Source organism: Rhinichthys klamathensis, unplaced genomic scaffold (assembly GCF_029890125.1).
Source record: "Rhinichthys klamathensis goyatoka isolate OS25496 unplaced genomic scaffold, OSU_Roscu_1.1 h1tg000111l_1, whole genome shotgun sequence".
NCBI classification, from domain to species: domain Eukaryota; kingdom Metazoa; phylum Chordata; class Actinopteri; order Cypriniformes; family Leuciscidae; genus Rhinichthys; species Rhinichthys klamathensis.
In genome coordinates, this window is record NW_026606649.1 from 15395643 (window position 1) to 15413472 (window position 17830).

The 17830-nt window shown below is 42.6% G+C and overlaps 1 protein-coding gene across 16 annotated transcripts in view; it reads left to right on the forward strand.

Annotated features, from left to right (window-relative positions):
• rims2b (regulating synaptic membrane exocytosis 2b) overlaps positions 1-17830 on the forward strand; it is a 232465-nt gene that overhangs the window by 42617 nt on the left and 172018 nt on the right. For all 16 annotated transcript variants that reach the window (XM_056254608.1, XM_056254605.1, XM_056254609.1 and 13 more), the window contains exon 5: positions 15182-15357. In XM_056254608.1, coding sequence (XP_056110583.1) covers positions 15182-15357 — 176 coding nt within the window. The remainder of the gene's footprint in view (positions 1-15181; positions 15358-17830) is intronic.

Here is a 17830-nt window from a genome sequence, read left to right on the forward strand (position 1 = left end):
CCAGATTCTTTTTCAGCGGTGGGACAGTGATGTCATGGAGCTCTTGCTCCACGCCCTTAAACATTCACACCCACAACATTGTACATGGAAGGACAAGAAAATAAAAACATGTGATTGATGGAAAAAAAAAAGACATTATAATAACATTAACCACATAATTCATTTGTAGTGGATTGCAATACCTTTTGTAATTACAATAATTGCAACTAAGAATTCTGAATAATTGAATTATAATATATGATATAATAAACATTTAATTTTACTTTTAAAGGATTAACATCCAATTTTTAGTGTTATGTCATGTGTTGTAATGCATTGAACTCTAAAGGTGTAACTGCAAATAGCTAATATATATCATATCATATTTATGGCTAGACGTACATGCGTTGAAATGTTAATGCATTATTATGATGAATACCTTTATAATACATTAAGACAAAATTATACAGTGTATGCAGGCTTAAGGGTTAGTTCACCCAAAAATGAAAATTCATCTACGGAACACAAATGAAGATCTTTTTAATGAAATCTGAGAGATTTCTGATCCTCCATTGACAGCTACGCAACAAACTTTTACACATAAAGAAATCGTAAAACTAATCCATATGAATCAAGTTGTTTAGTCGAAATTTCCATGATAACTTTAGATGGTGAATAGATTGAATTTAGGCTTTTATTCATATATAAACATTGATCAGCGAACATAAACAGAAGTTCAACCGAACCTGCTTGACCCGCGAGAACAAACCTAATTGTGGAAGCTCAAATGTGCTGCGTAGCACGAGAATTAACCTCATTGGTTCTCGCACTTCAAGCGAACATGCTTCCATTACCGTTTACCACAACTGATGTGTGAGTTGATGAATGCGTACAATTTTAGACTTAACCACTCTATTCATATAGATTAGTTTTACGATCTCTTTATGGCCTTTTTGAAGCGTAAACGCTTCAGTTGCACAGCTGTCAATGGAGGGACAGAAAGCTCTCAGATTTCTTTAAAAAATATCTTCATTTGTGTTTCGAAGATGAACGAAAGTCGTCTGGAACGACATGAGGGTGAGTAATTAATGGCAGAATTTTTATTTTTGGGTGAACTATCCCCTAAGTCAGAATTAAACAGAATCTTTTCTTTCATACTGTGACATACTGAGTATAACAAATAATAGAAAAAGAAAAAGTGTAGGGTGGAGACTTGGTTCAGTTTGATTGGATGTTGAGATGTGGCTGTTGCAAAGTGGAGGCAGTCAGATGAATGTTGCAGGGGTGAAGTTTAAGCAGATTAAATGATTGGAGAAGCCCTGTATGTCACCAGAGAGAAGTCTGGCATTTTCACTGCAGATCCAGTTGTGACATTATGAGATTACAAGGTCAAATATATATTAAAAATGAAACATATGCAAAAGAATGGTTCACAATAAAATCTAAAACATATTGAGGAAATAGTTTTTTTCTAAGTGTCTACACCAAAATTATTTCATGGACATTCAAATAGCTGTATTTGTACTAAGCACTGTGTGCTTAAAAATAGACTATAAAGTGTTGAACCCATTTAACTAAATTCTTTACAGATGTGTTTTCCCAGTATCCCTAACATGCACTTAGTTTTACACTATCTGTTTCCACTTATTCTAGATGTGCATGGTTTTAGATTTGCAAACTCAATTAAAATAGTAGCCTATCTGTTTCTCATTGTTCTAATAAACATGTTTGACAGATGGGAATGTATAAAGTTATTTAGAATTAATAGAGGGTTTGGATCTGTTCACTGTTGATGCTGTTTTGTTTTTAAGTAGTTTTGTTTGAAGTCAACATTTTGTTGATTAGACTTCCTTTTTGTAAACTTTTAACTTCAATTTAACTTCCTAGTGACACCTCTCTTAGTGAATACAAACACAATACCTACCTACATTCGAGTTGATTCTGTTGCATTGTGAAGTGCTGAGAGAGAATGAAGCAAGTTTAAAGGTGTCTGACTTCTCGTCCTCATGCTACAATGTATTAATGTGCGTTCATTTTAACAAATTATTCAGTGAAAACAACACTATTTTTATTGCAAATCGGAGTTCAGTCCACTTAGTTCATCCATTCACACATTGTGAGGTCATGTTAGGTGAACTTCATAACAGCTTTTGATAGAGGACTCTCATTCACTCACATTGCTTGAGTGTATTCCGCTTTTTAGTGTTTAGTGTTTGGCTGCAGCTTCGTGTCTGTTATTCTGTGTTTTTTCGGGCGGTTTGAGACGGCATGCATTTGTAATGAACTGAATTCCGGCTTAGTGGCTTGATAGCGGCAGGATCCGTAAATAATGTAGACTAAAGCGAAGAGCAGTGAGTTTCTTAGCTTCATCGCTCATTCAGCCTCTTAAACGGCGATCGGTTCCGCTGTCAGACATGCGCAGAACTGACAGCAGGTCAATAGCGGCTTCTCATGCCGTTCTCAGAATCCAGTTGAACCGAGCCGATCATTTCTCGTTCTGACGGTCTGACGGAGGCAGCAGACGCTCAAGACGTCAAGAAGAGTCCATTGCATGCTGTAACAATCTCCTCTATCGCTGTTCATCGTGTCTCGACGGATAAAAAATGACTCACAACGACGAAATGGGTAGGGAACTTAATTTATGCATTAAGTATTCTGTTAAATGTTTTCGTCTCTTTCTACCATAGGTGAGACCGGGGCTAGTTGTCACAAAGGCTCACTCTGGTTTTTAAAACAAAAGCCGTTACATAGCTAAATGTAGGCCTATATTATGTTACATATATTCATTAGCAGTTCGAAACTGTCTCAAATTACTTTTTTTTCTGATCGAATATGAATTCCATTCAATGTCAAAATCATGTAGCCTTGCTTGCGCTGTTGAGTAAACAAGTGAACAAACACGCTACTAGACTTGAGTCAACGGTAGATTTAACTGCAAGCCTAAACTGTGTTCTTTGCAATGTATTAATTAACCTACAGTAAATGTTGGCCAATGCAAATCATTTAATATTTTTATAGGTTAGGCTACATCATTTCTATACCTGTTTTACGGTTTAAAAATTAAGCTGAACAGCCTGTTTAAATGCAGGTTCCCATTGTGACAACTTACCCCATTTAGCCTACTGTTACAGCATGCCCTTCTATTGGTCAAAAAAGGTTAATTAACTATTTCCCCCCTGAGAAATTGAGTGCAACAGGTACCGTAAATAAATTCACTTTATTATCACACTCAACTTGCAAGCTTGTGTTTGTCAATGATCAGTCTGCATTATTTCATCTTTATTAAAAAATAATAATAATCATGTGCAAAACAGTGCAATTTTTTTTTTAAAATGTATAATGTTGTCCGCTATGCTTTATACTGCGAGTCTTGTCAGCCACTGGTTTCTTTGTGTTTCTCTAAATCAGGGGCGGATCTAGAAAAATATTTATGGGGTGGCAAGAGGGGGGCAGGAATTTTTGAGGGGTGGCAACATGGCAGACGTATATATATACTGAATTTAATCACAGTTAACACAGTTTGATGAGAAATCGTATGTATACACACTACAAAAGGGCATTATTTGTATTATTATTTCTATCTTTTGTGTGTGTGTGTGTGTGTGTGTGTGGGGTTTGGGGTCACCTGTGAGTACAGTGCTGGACTGGGACAAAAAATCGGCCCGGGCATTTTGGCCCAGACTGGCCCACTACATTAGCCTGGCTCCGCCCTCCTACGCACTTCCGCTCAATTTCATTTTCCTTCAGTACTACGTCTGGGATTGTGCTGTAGACTTCGGTTTCCAGAAATCAATTTTTTACCGGGCCAATCAGCGAACAGAGGGAGTGGCTGAGAACGATGACGTTGATGTCGACTCGTGCGTTATTTTGAGTTGTAGCTCAGTAATGGCAGAGACGACAGATGCGAGTGAAGCTATTCGGTCCGTTGTGGCAACGCTGCCGAATATCAAGAAGTTAAAGCCGGAGCAAGAACAATCTTTGCTTAGTTTTGTGTTTATGGCCATCCTCCCACGGGGTTCGGGAAAAGACATATGTCACGACCAAACGTTAGCGATTGGTTATGGCAGATAGAGTGACTCTGGGCAGATCCAATAGTTTTAGACTTCAATAGAATACCCGCCTACAAGGAAGTTAACGCTTGTCAATGGAGCGGTGCCAGACTCTCTGTACAAATGAAATGTACGAGAGTCTGGTAGAACCAGGCTACCACTACATATGATCATAAACACAACCGAACTTTGCACTCCCTTGAATATGTATACCAACTCCTATAAAAACCACTAATGTCATAACATAAGTGAATAGGAGTGAGTAAGAGTTAACAGATGAAATAACTACTAAGTTGAACTATAGGCCTACTCCACAGTGATGAATGCTAAAACAAGTTATGAGCTGCATTGGTATAGCAATAGCGTTTTTTTCCCACAGAATTTTGGTAAATCTGTGGTGAGTGCACCTCTGTCCCTCTAGGGGGGTTGGGGGGCATGCTCCCCCGTAAGAATTTTTTTTGCTTTTTAATGTTAAATTCATCAATCTGGTGCACTTTGAGAGTTCAAAATAGAGATCTCCAACCCATATTCAGTGTGCAAATTGAACAAAGAAAAACTGAAAACTCTTTTAGTTGTGAATGTGATATAGTGTCTGTCTACATTACACTACTATATAATAATAGTTATAATATTATGGCCAGTCCAGCCCTGTGTGAGTATAAAGGCAGGGGTGCGTTTAACTTTTGGAGCCAAGGTGTGCCGACCTTTTTTCCCTTTTTTATATATATTATTTTGTTGAGCACCCAACTTGAGCGTTTTACTGTGGAATACCGTAAGTTAGGCTACTGCATATAAACACCAGACAGATACATGATATATGAAACAGATGTGCTTTACTCATCTCACTTGCACAAAATAAATGCAGTAATATAAAGCATAGAAACGCACAGGTGAAATACACTGAAAATGATATGCATTTAAAAATTTGGTCGGGTTGAAAACTTATCTCTCTGGTAATGGAACTCAACTCGGTCGCTGTTGTCTCTTGCTCTCGCTGTCTCCCGCTCTCGCGGTCAGATCACCATAAGTTTTCGCCGGAAGTATTTGCCCACACACTAAAGTACGAACGTCAACGGTCGTCATATTATGCACGTAGCGAATTCACTGCAGTCGGACATGGGAGATTCGCGCTCGTAAATTGTCAAATTGGCCATAACTTTTAATTCGTTGCTGCCAACTGGGGTGGCAGCAGGGGTGGCAAGGCTTTCTTTTAGGGTGGTATTTGCCACCCTATGCCACCCCGGTAGATCCGCCCCTGCTCTAAATGCAGAAATTTGTGTAGCCTCTGCGGTAATGCATTTCTCATGTAGCAACATTTGCATTGAGCACTTTAATGTCCACAGTCCATTTGAAAGCAGTTCAGGCAATATTTCCTTATTACTTGGCTGTCACTAATGGCCCTCTTGTTCTATTTTCTGGGCCCATTCCATTCCATTGACACAAAAACTAATTTTCTCCCTTTTGGACTGTGTCTCTCACACTCTCTCTCTCTTTCTTTGACTGTCTCTCTGACTCACTGGTGACTCAGCAAAGACAGGTGACCACTCTCCTCTAGCAGCAGCTCTATAGTCATTGATTTACTCGCTCTCACTGTCTCACTGTCTGACTTCAGTGTGTACGAGTGTGCAGTTTATGTGTGAGTCTGCCAATCTTACAATCACAATCTTGCAAACATTTACCATACACTCTTAAAAATAAAGATTCTTTATTAGCATAACTGTAGTTTTATGTTTTCGGCATTTTCAGTTTCTTTTTTATTGATTAATTTATTTAGTGATTTAGTTTGCACAGTGTGCAACAAATACCCTTCAAGTTCTGTGAAAAGGAAGTACACTGTAGCGTACTATTAAACAAAGAGTACTTATTACGGAAATAATATACTTTAATATAGTAAACATACGTAAGTGAAAGTGAATGTGATCATATTCAAATATTAAAACCAAAATATAAAAAAAACAATGATTTAAAATGTACTTTAAAGCAAAACTTCTAATTTGACATTATTACAAAGAATTATAGTCATTAAGGATCATAGTCATGATGAAATTGTACTCTCTTAGTGGCCTTTTATTTTTCATTATTATTTTATTATCTGCAAGTACATACTTTTAAGGTTTGACATATACTACAAGTGAACATTCTGTACAATTAAGCTCACTTCTTTTTCACACGGGTACAGTAAATACATTTTAGTCTATATTATTTATTAATTGGCTCCTGCATACCCACAACACTAGGACAAGCTTTGAATAGATGGATGAATGTTTTAGTAGTAGAAGATACTGTGATTATCTACTTACCACTTCCATGACTATACATATTGATTGACAGATGGTATAGGGCTTTACAGTGTTGCCAAGGTCCTCTGACAGACACGTAGAATCTGTAGCAGTCTACAGAAGTAAGTCTGTAAGGGCACCAAAATATTCATCCAAAACATAGACCTCTTTATAATCTGAATCAATAATAAATTGTTTTATGTCGTAAAGGGAGCAGGAGGACATATTAAAATTTAACATATGGCTTCGGCAGGTATGTATCATTAACTAAAAGCCCTTATAATCTTCAACCGAAATCGAAGAACGAACTGATGTGACGTCATTTCGAAACAAAATCAGGCCAAAACTAACTTCTTTTAGAGTTTGTTTTGGAAGTTCGAAACAGCTTGCCAAAGCCAACTTTCTGGAAAAGTTTGCTTTGGCTGGTAAACACCTTTGTACTACCATTGATCCCTGGCAATTACATAATAGGTTGGTGTGTGTGGAGGCTCTGCCTTTCACGTGGAAATCTTTTCGGCTTCATTTCTCCTGTTCAATCTGTGGAGGTCAGACATGACCCTCGAGTGAAAACATGAACACAGTGGAGAGCTGCTTTATAGTAGAAAATGAAGTTGTACTTCTGATGAAACGAGACACTGACACTGTTTTTCATGTTTAATACGGTAAAGCTGCTTGATTTTAAGCGATCTATTGTATAAAGTGCTATAAAAATAAACGTGACGTGACTTTACCAAAGTCATTTGGTTATTTCGACTTTACACTCGCGAAAAAAAGGTACAAAAGCAGTCACTGGGACAGTACCCTTCAAAAGGGTTCTAATTTGTACCATTTAGGTACTAATATGTACACTTTTGGTACCAATATGTACATTTGAGGGACTAATATGCACTCTTTAGGTACAAAGGTGTACCTTTTGAAAAGGTACCACCACAGTGACAGCTTTTGTACCTTTTTTTTTTGAGAGTATACCGAAATGCAAAGATCGTGCAAACATATTGACGTTGCTATCAGATGCTTTTCTTATGCTTTATTAAAAGAATGCTTGCTGTTTTCTCAGTTCCCTTTCGAGGGAACTCCAACTGCGTCGAATGACACTTTGGGAGAACGCCCCTCAGCGTAGCGCCTCTGAAGTATGAATGAAACTGAGCCGATCTCTGATTGGTGCAACGTCATGACGTGATGTGTGATGGCACATAGGCGGAAGCTATAAAGGCAGCCGGCACACATAAGATGTCGGCTTTCTGTTCTTCAGCAAGCGCTCTATGTCAAACTGTCAGTCTTATTTGGTGTTGTTTGTCCCATAAGAATTGTCCTAAATTATTGTAATATGGAATCTAGTGGCTCGGATCTCGCGTTTGCCGAGGCAGCGTGTAGATTACGGGTCTACTCAGCAATAAAGATTCTGTGACTGAGATCTCGCGTTTGCCGAGGCAGCGCGTAGATTAAAGGTCTGCATTGCAATTCAGAATCTAGTGGCTCGGATCTCGCGTTTGCCGAGGCAGCGTGTAGACGGGTCTACTTTTGCAATAAAGATTCTGTGACTGGGATCGCGCGTTTGCCGAGGCAGCGCGTAGATTTAAAGGATAATTCCGGTTTTTAACACTTTGAGTCTATTTTCTAGTTTGTTTTGGATGAACTAGAGTGGTGGACTTAGAAATTTTGACGATGGGTCCTGTCTCGACTTTTTGACTATTTTAGAATCGCCTCTGAGTGCTTCAGAGTGGATGTCTATGGGCATGCTCAAACATGTCCTTAAAACAACCCTTAACGTTCGTTTTCAAAACTGTGCAACTCACCGAGTGGTTAGTGGTGTTCGTTGATGTTCCAAAACAAGTAGCGTACCGAAATACAGTTTCTGTCGTGTTTTATTTGCCATTTTTAAAAATCGCATTGATGTCTGCTGGAGGACTCAGTGCTCGTTGATATTACTGCGCTACTGGAAACGGAAAGGGGTCTGTTTACATTTGGTTGTAGTCTTTTCGCTCGGTTCTCCGTCTCTCAGAAGGCTAGCGTGAGCTGAGTAACTGTGGCAAAGTGGTTGTCGCCATCAAGTGGTCGGGAGTGTGCTAGCGCTTCAGACTCAAATATCGAGCGGAAGTTTATTCGCGGTTGTGAGGTATCTGAAAAAATAGTTCCACTATAGCAAATAACACGGATTGAAAGCATACATTGCGCCGATATATTTGTTTTTAATCATCAACAAACACCACTAACCACTCGGTGAGTTGCACAGTTTTGAAAACGAACGTTAAGGGTTGTTTTAAGGACATGTTTGAGCATGCCCATAGACAGCCACTCTGAAGCACTCAGAGGCGATTCTAAAATAGTCAAAAAGTCGAGACAGGACCCAACGTCAAAATTTCTAAGTCCACCACTCTAGTTCATCCAAAACAAACTAATAAATAGACTCAAAGTGTTAAATACCGGAATTATCCTTTAAGGTCTGCATTGCAATACAGAATCTATAGTGGCTCGGATCTCGCGTTTGCCGAGGCAGCGTGTAGATTACGAGTCTACTTTGCAATTAGATTCTGTGACTGGGATCTCGCGTTTGCCGAGGCAGTGCGTAGATTTAAGGTCTGCATTGCAATAAAGAATCTATAGTGACTCGGGTCTCGCGTTTGTTGAGGCAGCGCGTAGATTCGGTCTACTCTGCAATAAAGATTCTGTGACTCACTGGGATCTCGCGTTTGCCGAGGCAGCGCGTAGATTTAAGGTCTGCATTGCAATAAAGAATCTATAGTGACTCGGATCTCGCGTTTGTCGAGGCAGCGCGTAGATTCGGTCTACTCTGCAATAAAGATTCTGTGTGGGTGCGAGGCATGCACAGATCAGCTCCTGAGGGCGCTGGCTGTGTTCATCGAGAAATATCTCGACGCACACACAGCCGTGTGTTCGGGTGTTTCAGCCTCGCGCGAGTCGCGCCCATTGACTTTCTTCTCGAGAGATGAAAGCCAAATATATTGTGAATGACTCGAATCTCGCCGTTGCCGAGGCAGCGCTAGATTGCGAGTCTACAATAATAGGGACACACAGGGAAATAATACTGTTTTGTGCGAGGCATTCACAGTCAGCTCCTGAGGGTGCTGGCAGTGTTCATTGAGAAATATCTCGACGCGTAGGCCTACAAAATTAACCATGCGCTGTCGGATGTTTCAGCCTCACACCTGTTGACTTTCTTCTCGAGGGATGAAAGCCAAATATATTGTTACCGCTCGATTCTCGCGTTTGCCGAGGCAGCGTGTAGATTACGAGACTGTAATAATATTAAAACAGTATTTTTTGGTGAAAGAGTACCGCTTCTAGAGCCCCTCCTCAAGGAGCTTGGGGGCATAGACGGCACTCTCAGGCGAAGCCTCAGCCTAAACAGTGCGACCTGAGGGTCGTCCTGCAGGGTTTGAAGGCTTCCTCAAAGAGGTCCTAGCCAGCCTAGGTTCTCTGCGGGCGGCCCCACCCGTGGTGGAGCGACCGAGGTCGTCTCTTTCGCGGAGCCCGCAGGAAATCGATGTTGCTCTCCCGCCGTTAAACACGCTTCGGGACACATCGGTATCCAGCGAACGCAGGCTGCACTGTCCGCCCCACAGGCTTGCGGTCAGGCAGCATTCGCGTCCGCCCATCGAGAATCGTTTTCGGTTCAGCCCTGCCGGGAATCCGCTTCAGGGGGCCGAGAACGAATCCCGATTAATACCCGAAGCCAGGCTCGAGAGCCTGGTTCCCTTGGTAAAATATTTCGATGCATGGAAAAATCTGGCGAATATTTCTCCTTGGGCCCTGCGCACCATTCAAAATGGGTACAGGCTCCAGTTCAGTTCCCGCCCACCCAGATTCAACGGGGTGGTCTGGACTGTAGTCGACCCAGTGCAGGGTCGGTTATTGGAACAGGAAGTAAACTCCCTGCTGGCAAAGGAGGCTATAGATCGTATTCCTCCACCGGACAGGGAGTCCGGGTTTTACAGCCGCTACTTCATAGTTCCCAAGAAGGATGGGGGGTTGCGTCCAATAATAGATCTCAGGCACCTGAACCGTTCTCTGAGGAGATTCAGGTTCAAGATGCTCACTATTCCCATTATCGTGAGTCAAATTCAGTCCGAGGATTGGTTTGTCACGATAGATCTAAAGGACGCATACTTCCACATATCCATCCTTCCATCTCACAGGAAGTTCCTGAGGTTCGCTTTCGGGGGCGAAGCGTACCAATATCGGGGTTCTTCCGTTCGGCCTAGCTCTCTCCCCTCGCACATTTACCAAATGTATGGATGCAGCTCTGGCACCGCTGAGGGTTCAGGGCATCAGGGTGCTCAATTATATCGACGACTGGCTGATTTTAGCACAGTCACAGGAGCTGGCGGTTCGGCATCGAGATGTCGTCCTCGCTCACATCCAGAGCCTGGGGTTGAGACTCAACACGAAAAAGAGCGTGTTGACACCAGCCCAGAGAACTACGTTCCTGGGAGTGGTGTGGGACTCGGTCACGATGCGAGCACAATTGTCTCCCGCGCGGATCGAGTCCATCCTGACCACAGTGTCCAGGATAAGGCTAGGCCAAGCCATCACTGTGAAGCACTTCCAGAGAGTGTTGGGGCTCATGGCAGCAGCGTCCAGTGTCATTCCATTCGGCCTGCTGCACATGAGGGCCCTTCAGTGGTGGTTAAAAACCAAGGGGTTCTCCCCGAGGGGAAACCCGTTCCGCATGATCAGGGTTATGCGCAGATGCCTTCGTTCCCTATCTATGTGGAAGAAAGCTTGGTTTCTGTCCCAAGGGCCAGTGTTGGGAGCGTCATGTCGCCGGAGAACCGTTTCGACAGACGCCTCCCTCACGGGCTGGGGCGCGGTAATGGACGGCCGCTTTACGACAGGCCTATGGCAGGACCATCATGCCTCCTGGCACATAAACTGCCTGGAGATGATGGCGGTGTTCCGAGCTCTGAGGAGCTTCCTGCCGGACCTCAAAGGTCATCATGTCCTTGTGAGGTCAGACAGTATGTCGGTAGTGGCCTATATAAACCATCAGGGGGGTCTGAGGTCTCGCCCTCCATGCAGACTGGCGCATCAGATCCTCCTGTGGTCCCAGGGGAAGTTGTTGTCTCTAAAAGCAACATTCATCCCGGGGAGTCAAAATCAGGGAGCAGACATCCTGTCGAGACAGGGGCTGAGGCCCGGGGAGTGGAGACTCCACCCCGAGGTGGTGGAGTCAATATCTCAGAGGTTCGGCCCAGTGGAAGTGGACTTGTTCGCGTCTCGAGAGACGACCCACTGTCCACTGTGGTTTTCCCTCACCCATCCAGCCCCGCTGGGGTTGGATGCCATGGTGCAGACGTGGCCGAGGCTACGTCTGTACGCATTTCCCCCGATCGCTCTGCTCCCGGGAGTTCTAGAGAGAGTCCGTCGCGACGGGATCAGTCTACTGTTGGTAGCCCCGTTGTGGCCGGCCCGAGTATGGTTCTCCGACATAATTTTGCTCCTGGACGGCCCTCCATGGGAGATTCCCATCAGGAGGGACCTGCTGACACAGGCAGAGGGCTCAATATTTCACCCTCGGCCCGAGTTATGGAAACTGTGGGCCTGGTCCCTGAGGGGGCACAGTACCTAGAGGCCGGCCTATCAGCTGGAGTAGTGGAGACCATACTCAGCTCTAGAGCTCCATCCACGAGGAAATTGTACGGCCTAAAGTGGAACGTCTTCACCGTTTGGTGTAGGGAGCGTGAGGTGGACCCAGTTAACTGCCCAGTGGCTTCAGTGCTGGAGTTCCTCCAAGATCGCTTTTCCACTGGTCTTACCCCGTCCACACTCAAGGTGTACGTGGCTGCCATTGCGGCTTTCCACGCTCCTCTGAGTGATGGGCCTCTGGGGAGACACCAATTGGTCATACGTTTCCTCCGTGGGGCTTGGAGGATGAGACCTGCGGCTCGTACCAGGGTTCCCACTTGGGACCTGGCAGTGGTTCTCGAAGGGCTGGCTGAGGCCCCCTTCGAGCTGCTGGAGTCGGCTGAGGCCAAGAACCTTTCGTTGAAGGTGGTCTTTTTGTTGGCCATTACTTCTCTGAGGAGGGTAGGAGATCTCCAGGCGCTCTCCATATCTAACGAGTGCCTGGAGTTTGCTCCAGGCAACATTAAGGCCATTCTTCACCCTAGGCCCGGCTATTTGCCTAAGGTGCCGTCCAGTGCGGCACGGCCTACGGTTCTGCAGGCTTTTCATCCTCCACCTCACGTGACGGCGAATGAAGAGAGACTTCACATGCTCTGCCCTGTCAGAGCACTGAGTATTTACATTCAGAGGTCCTCTTCATGGCGGAAGTCGGACCAGTTGCTGGTGTGTTTCGGGTCGCCCAGAAAGGGGCTTCCCGCCTTAAAGCAGACCATCAGCAACTGGATTGTCCAAGCGATTTCCACGGCCTATCAGGTGCGCGGTATGCCTTCACCTTTGGCCGTGAGGGCTCATTCTACCAGAGGCATGGCGTCCTCTAGAGCCCTTCTCGCGGGGGCCCCCATCCAGGAGGTCTGCGATGCAGCAGGATGGGCTACCCCTCATACTTTTTATTAGGTTTTATAGTTTGGACATTCCGTCTACACCCGGCTCTCTTGTGCTCGCGTCCTAAGTGTGCCTGTGAGCAGCTTCACACTAGGGCAGGCAGGGCGCGTTGTGGCGTAGTGGGTACTCGTTCCCCCAAAGTGTCATTCGACGCAGTTGGAGTTCCCTCGAAAGGGAACGTCCTCGGGTTACGACTGTAACCCTTGTTCCCTGAGAAGGGAACGAGAACTGCGTCCCTTGGCCACGCCTTCCCCTGCCTGGGAGCGCTTGCTTCATCACAGAAGCTGACATCTTATGTGTGCCGGCTGCCTTTATAGCTTCCGCCTATGTGCCGTCACACATCACGTCATGACGTTGCACCAATCAGAGATCGGCTCAGTTTCATTCATACTTCAGAGGCGCTACGCTGAGGGGCGTTCCCCCAAAGTGTCATTCGACGCAGTTCTCGTTCCCTTCTCAGGGAACGAGGGTTACAGTCGTAACCCGAGGACGTTTTGTTGTGTTTATTTTGTTATAGAGAGGAAAGTGTGCAGCAAATATTTACATATTCATCTAAACTCATCTAAACAAAAAATGTTTGTTAACAGTATATCGCTGCTCACGTATTTTGAACTTCGTTTTACCCCTAAACAAAGAACGAAAAAGAACTTCGCCGTGAGTATATCGGGGCCTTAAGCAGGGCAGCGGGTGCCTGAGCCCTCCGCAGCTCCATAGCGCCCCACAATTTTCCCCACTGTAAATCTGTGGTGAAAAATGGACCTGTAGTGTGCTCTAATTGAAAGCAATTGGGGCAAATTTATTTTCACGTTACATTACATAAACCTCACTCCAGACCAAGACAATATCAGTCCGCTTTAGCTATGTGTATATTAGTCTGCATCAGGTCAGGAACTAGTTGGCATGTCTGTTCTTCCTATGTGGAGTAGCGTATCAAATTAATGAAAGTATAAATCATTTAGTATAAACGTGCTCATGTGAATAGCCTTTATGTAGTTCTGTTGTGTCTGTTTTATGTTTGTTCTGAGAATAGACATGACATTCTTTTCCTCACCGGAATTCATAAATGAAGCAATAAATACTACATTAGGGCAATTCTAATGCCGCGTTCCAGGCAACCCGTAACCCGTGTTTTTCCAACTCGTAACTGGGAGTACATCGATCTAGTACGAGTTCACGGATGGGAAGTCACGGGTTTAACTGCCGTTCCAGTGCACTTTCACGGGTATAAGGTTGGAAAAACACGGGTTACAGGTTGCCTGGAACGATGTACTCCCAGTTACGAGTTGGAAAAACACAGGTTACAGGTTGCCTGGAACGCGGCATTAGATAGCATTCGTGTGTACTTAAAGGGGTCATAATGCCCTTTTCACAAGATGTAAAATAAGTATCTGATGTCCCCAGAGTGTGTATGTGAAGTTTTAGCTCAAAATACCCTCAGATATTTTTTATAGCATGTTAAAATTGTCACTTTTTGAGGGTGAGCAAAAAAGCACTGTTTTTGTGTCCCTTTAAATTCAAATGAGCTGCTGCTTCCTGCACAGGGGGCGGAGCTTCAAGAGCTTGTGCATGTGTGTGTGTGTGTATGTGTTAGCAACTCCTCACGCAGACATGCACTGAAAATTTCAAAAACGTTTAGCCTTTTATTATGTTCAAACCGGAGTCGCATACAGATGGAGAGACTCAAGAAGAAGTGACAACATGTAGAATGCAAAAGGACATTTCTGAATGGTTAGTTGATGAATTTATGTAAGTTAGCTGATGTGGAGTTAACTATCTTCTAGTCATTGATTAGCATATTCTGTCATGCTAATCTATAAATCGCGTTCCTGGGGATGGGGTTTATGTACATTTTAGAAGAAGCTCATTGTAGTCCATACCAGCCGTTTGTTGTAGTCCTTAAAAAGCTATTTCAGTAAAAGACAATATCTCCCTTTGCTTTGAACTTCGAGCGTCGTAACTTTGAAGATGTTGTTTATGCTCAAACAGCAACATTACACACAAACTAAAGTTAAAAAAGTGAAATCATAATCAACCACCCCTTTAAAGCCTGTCAGTCAACATTAGCGCGCCACCCTCGGGCTGAATAACGCAAACTGCCAAAAGTGTTCTGCATGTGTTCAGCGATTAGAATATAAAGCTCACAAAATGTTTATCATAAACTAGCGCTAAGACCCAGAATCTGCCCTACCTAAATTTACGGCCAGGAGCCGTTACTGATCTGTATGATAAAAAAGGAATAGTTAGAACACCATAACTCCATAAAAGCTTGACATCTTGGTTTGTTTGTTATTATGTTCTTGCTGCCAGTTTTTTCCCCTTAATCTTAATTTGTCATCTTCCATGTAGGTAATGTGGGTATGCAACCTGTGCCGAAAACAACAAGAAATCCTCACCAAGTCGGGAGCGTGGTTCTACAGCGGTCCTGAGGGGTCCAGATCAGGGTCCCAAGCCAAAGTAAGGGGAGGCCCAGCAGGAGCAAACCAGGACCCTCTCAGAAACGGTTCAGGGCTCCCCTCAGACAGGTGAGAAGTTTATATTCCTGCACATTGCTTGACCTCGGACAATGTAAAATGTACGGGACTGATGCTGCCAGAAGGTTTTGTCTCAATGAGGAAGCTTTGTTAAAGGTTTTTTGTTATTGTCTTATAGAGAACCATATTATTTTTTTTCAGTTTCAGAATTTCTTCGCTATTTTCTCAGGACATGCATTTGATACCTGTAGGGCTGCAACAACTAATCGATAAAATCGATAATAATCGATTATGAAAATCGTTGTCAACGAATGTCATTATCGATTAGTTGGTCTGCTTACGTCACGGGGAGCGTTTACTGGTGATTGGTTGAAACGGGCCAATCAGGATGCTCTCTGTCTTACACGCGCTTCATGAGGCACACACGCACACACACGCAAGGTCTCTCTCCCTCCGTTGCTCTGCCCCGCGCTCGCGCTACACGGTTTGGAGCACAGTCTCTTCTGTCTCGCATGCGCGCTCTTGCTTGCGCGCTCAAATCCCGGGAGTTTGAACTAATTTGCGAGCATCAGGGAGCATATCAATATGCGGGTGACTTCCAGAACTTCCGGGAGACTTGGGATGTCTGTATTTTGCGTCTCGAGCATCAGGTTGTGCAATCAGTTTGCTCGCAACATAAGTGATGGATTAAAATACTGCTACCGCAGAAATATTAAATTAAAACGGTCTTTACAAAGCGAAGCACTAAATATAAAGGCAGTTAATAACAGCAACAGTAAAATATTGTTTTTTAGTCACTGTAGCCTACTCAGTGGTTTTCAGCGAATGTTTGTGCACTAATGCATCATTTTTCCTGTCTTTTTAATCAAGCCTGTTAGCTTGCTGCGTACCTCCATTCCGCTCTCTTTATATAGCATTTGTCTACTATTAAGTTTTAATTGTTTTTCAAACGCGATCTACTGCGGCTCTGTTCACACGCTTGTTTTCAGTCTTTCTATATTTATTTTTTACAAATTATCCTTATAATTCAATTAATTTTAAATAAAAATTAAATTAATTATATATTTTAGATGTTTTTAGTTTATATCTTCACATCTGAACAACATGTCTGTAAATTTGTTTTAACAAAAATTGTGTTAAAACAATATGTTGGATATAAATGTTTTTTTTTTACATTAATCATGGTTGTCAACTTGCCATCAGCAATTATCATTAAAAACAATGCAAATATTGATATTTGTAAAACTCAATGTGTGGCTTTTGCACTTTTTAAAGTACACTTTTACACATAAATACCCTAATTTAGGGTTTTAGGTAACACTTTATTTTACGGTGTCCTTGTTACATATGTTACATGTACTTACTGTAGTAATAACAGTAAATTCTGCATAATTACATGCAACTAACCCTCAACCTAATCCTACCCTATTCCTATAGTAAGTACATGTAGTTACTTAATATTACTCTGTACTTAAATATATAATTACACTGTAACAAGGACACCTTAAAATAAAGTGTAGCCGGGTTTTATTTAGTCATAATAAACAAAAAAATCGAATTGAAAATTTTATCCGATTAGTCGATTAATCGAAAAAATAATCGTCCGATTAATCGATTATCAAAATAATCGTTAGTTGCAGCCCTAGATACCTGCAATGTATGGACATTTTATGTGCGGTAATTAAGAATCACACAGCAACATTAATAAACAGGAAACTGCAAATGTTTGAGATCTTTAGGAGCATCTGTAAAATTCAAACATACACATGTGATAAGGGCTGGGCTATGTTGAAGGCACAATACATGCTTTGCAGTTAACATTTAGCTCCTTAATTTTCTTCTTTGACAATTATATCTGTTTAATACTTTCTGAGTCAAAGCAACATTCAATGTACAGTGACAGTTGCCTCTGAGGTAACTAGAGGTAAAACTAATGGTCATGAATTTTGCAGTAACTACACTGTTACATTTTAAGAAGTGAATGTGAGTGGAGCCTGACTTTGCTAAGCTCTCCGTTACTGTACTAGGGTGTTGTGATTGATATGTGTTTGCTTATCAGTGTTATTATTATTATTATATTAACCTTGTGAAAAAGAAGTACACTTAAGTATGTCTTTTAAAAAAGAGTGCGTATTAAAGAAATAATACACTTTAAATGAATATACTTAAGCAGATTTGACATGATTATAAAGTTTTTAAAAGTGTACTTAAGTGCATTAAAAAGTGTACTCTTAAGTAGCCGTTTTATTGCATTAATGTTCATATCAGCAATTATACAGTTTTTCAAAAATGTAATTTAAAGATTTGAAGTATGCGCTACAAGGGTATGATTTCTGGACTATACTTGGGGTTAATAGTGGGTTGCTTGCATAGTAATAGTGTTTACAGCCTTCATGACTAGAACAGATATTTCACTACTAAGCTACACACACGCAGCAATACCCATTAGCTCTGGTCTGACTCGAAAAGTGGACTAGCGATCCCGTCAGTCTCTTTCCAGCGGATCATTAAGGGTCTGTAAGTG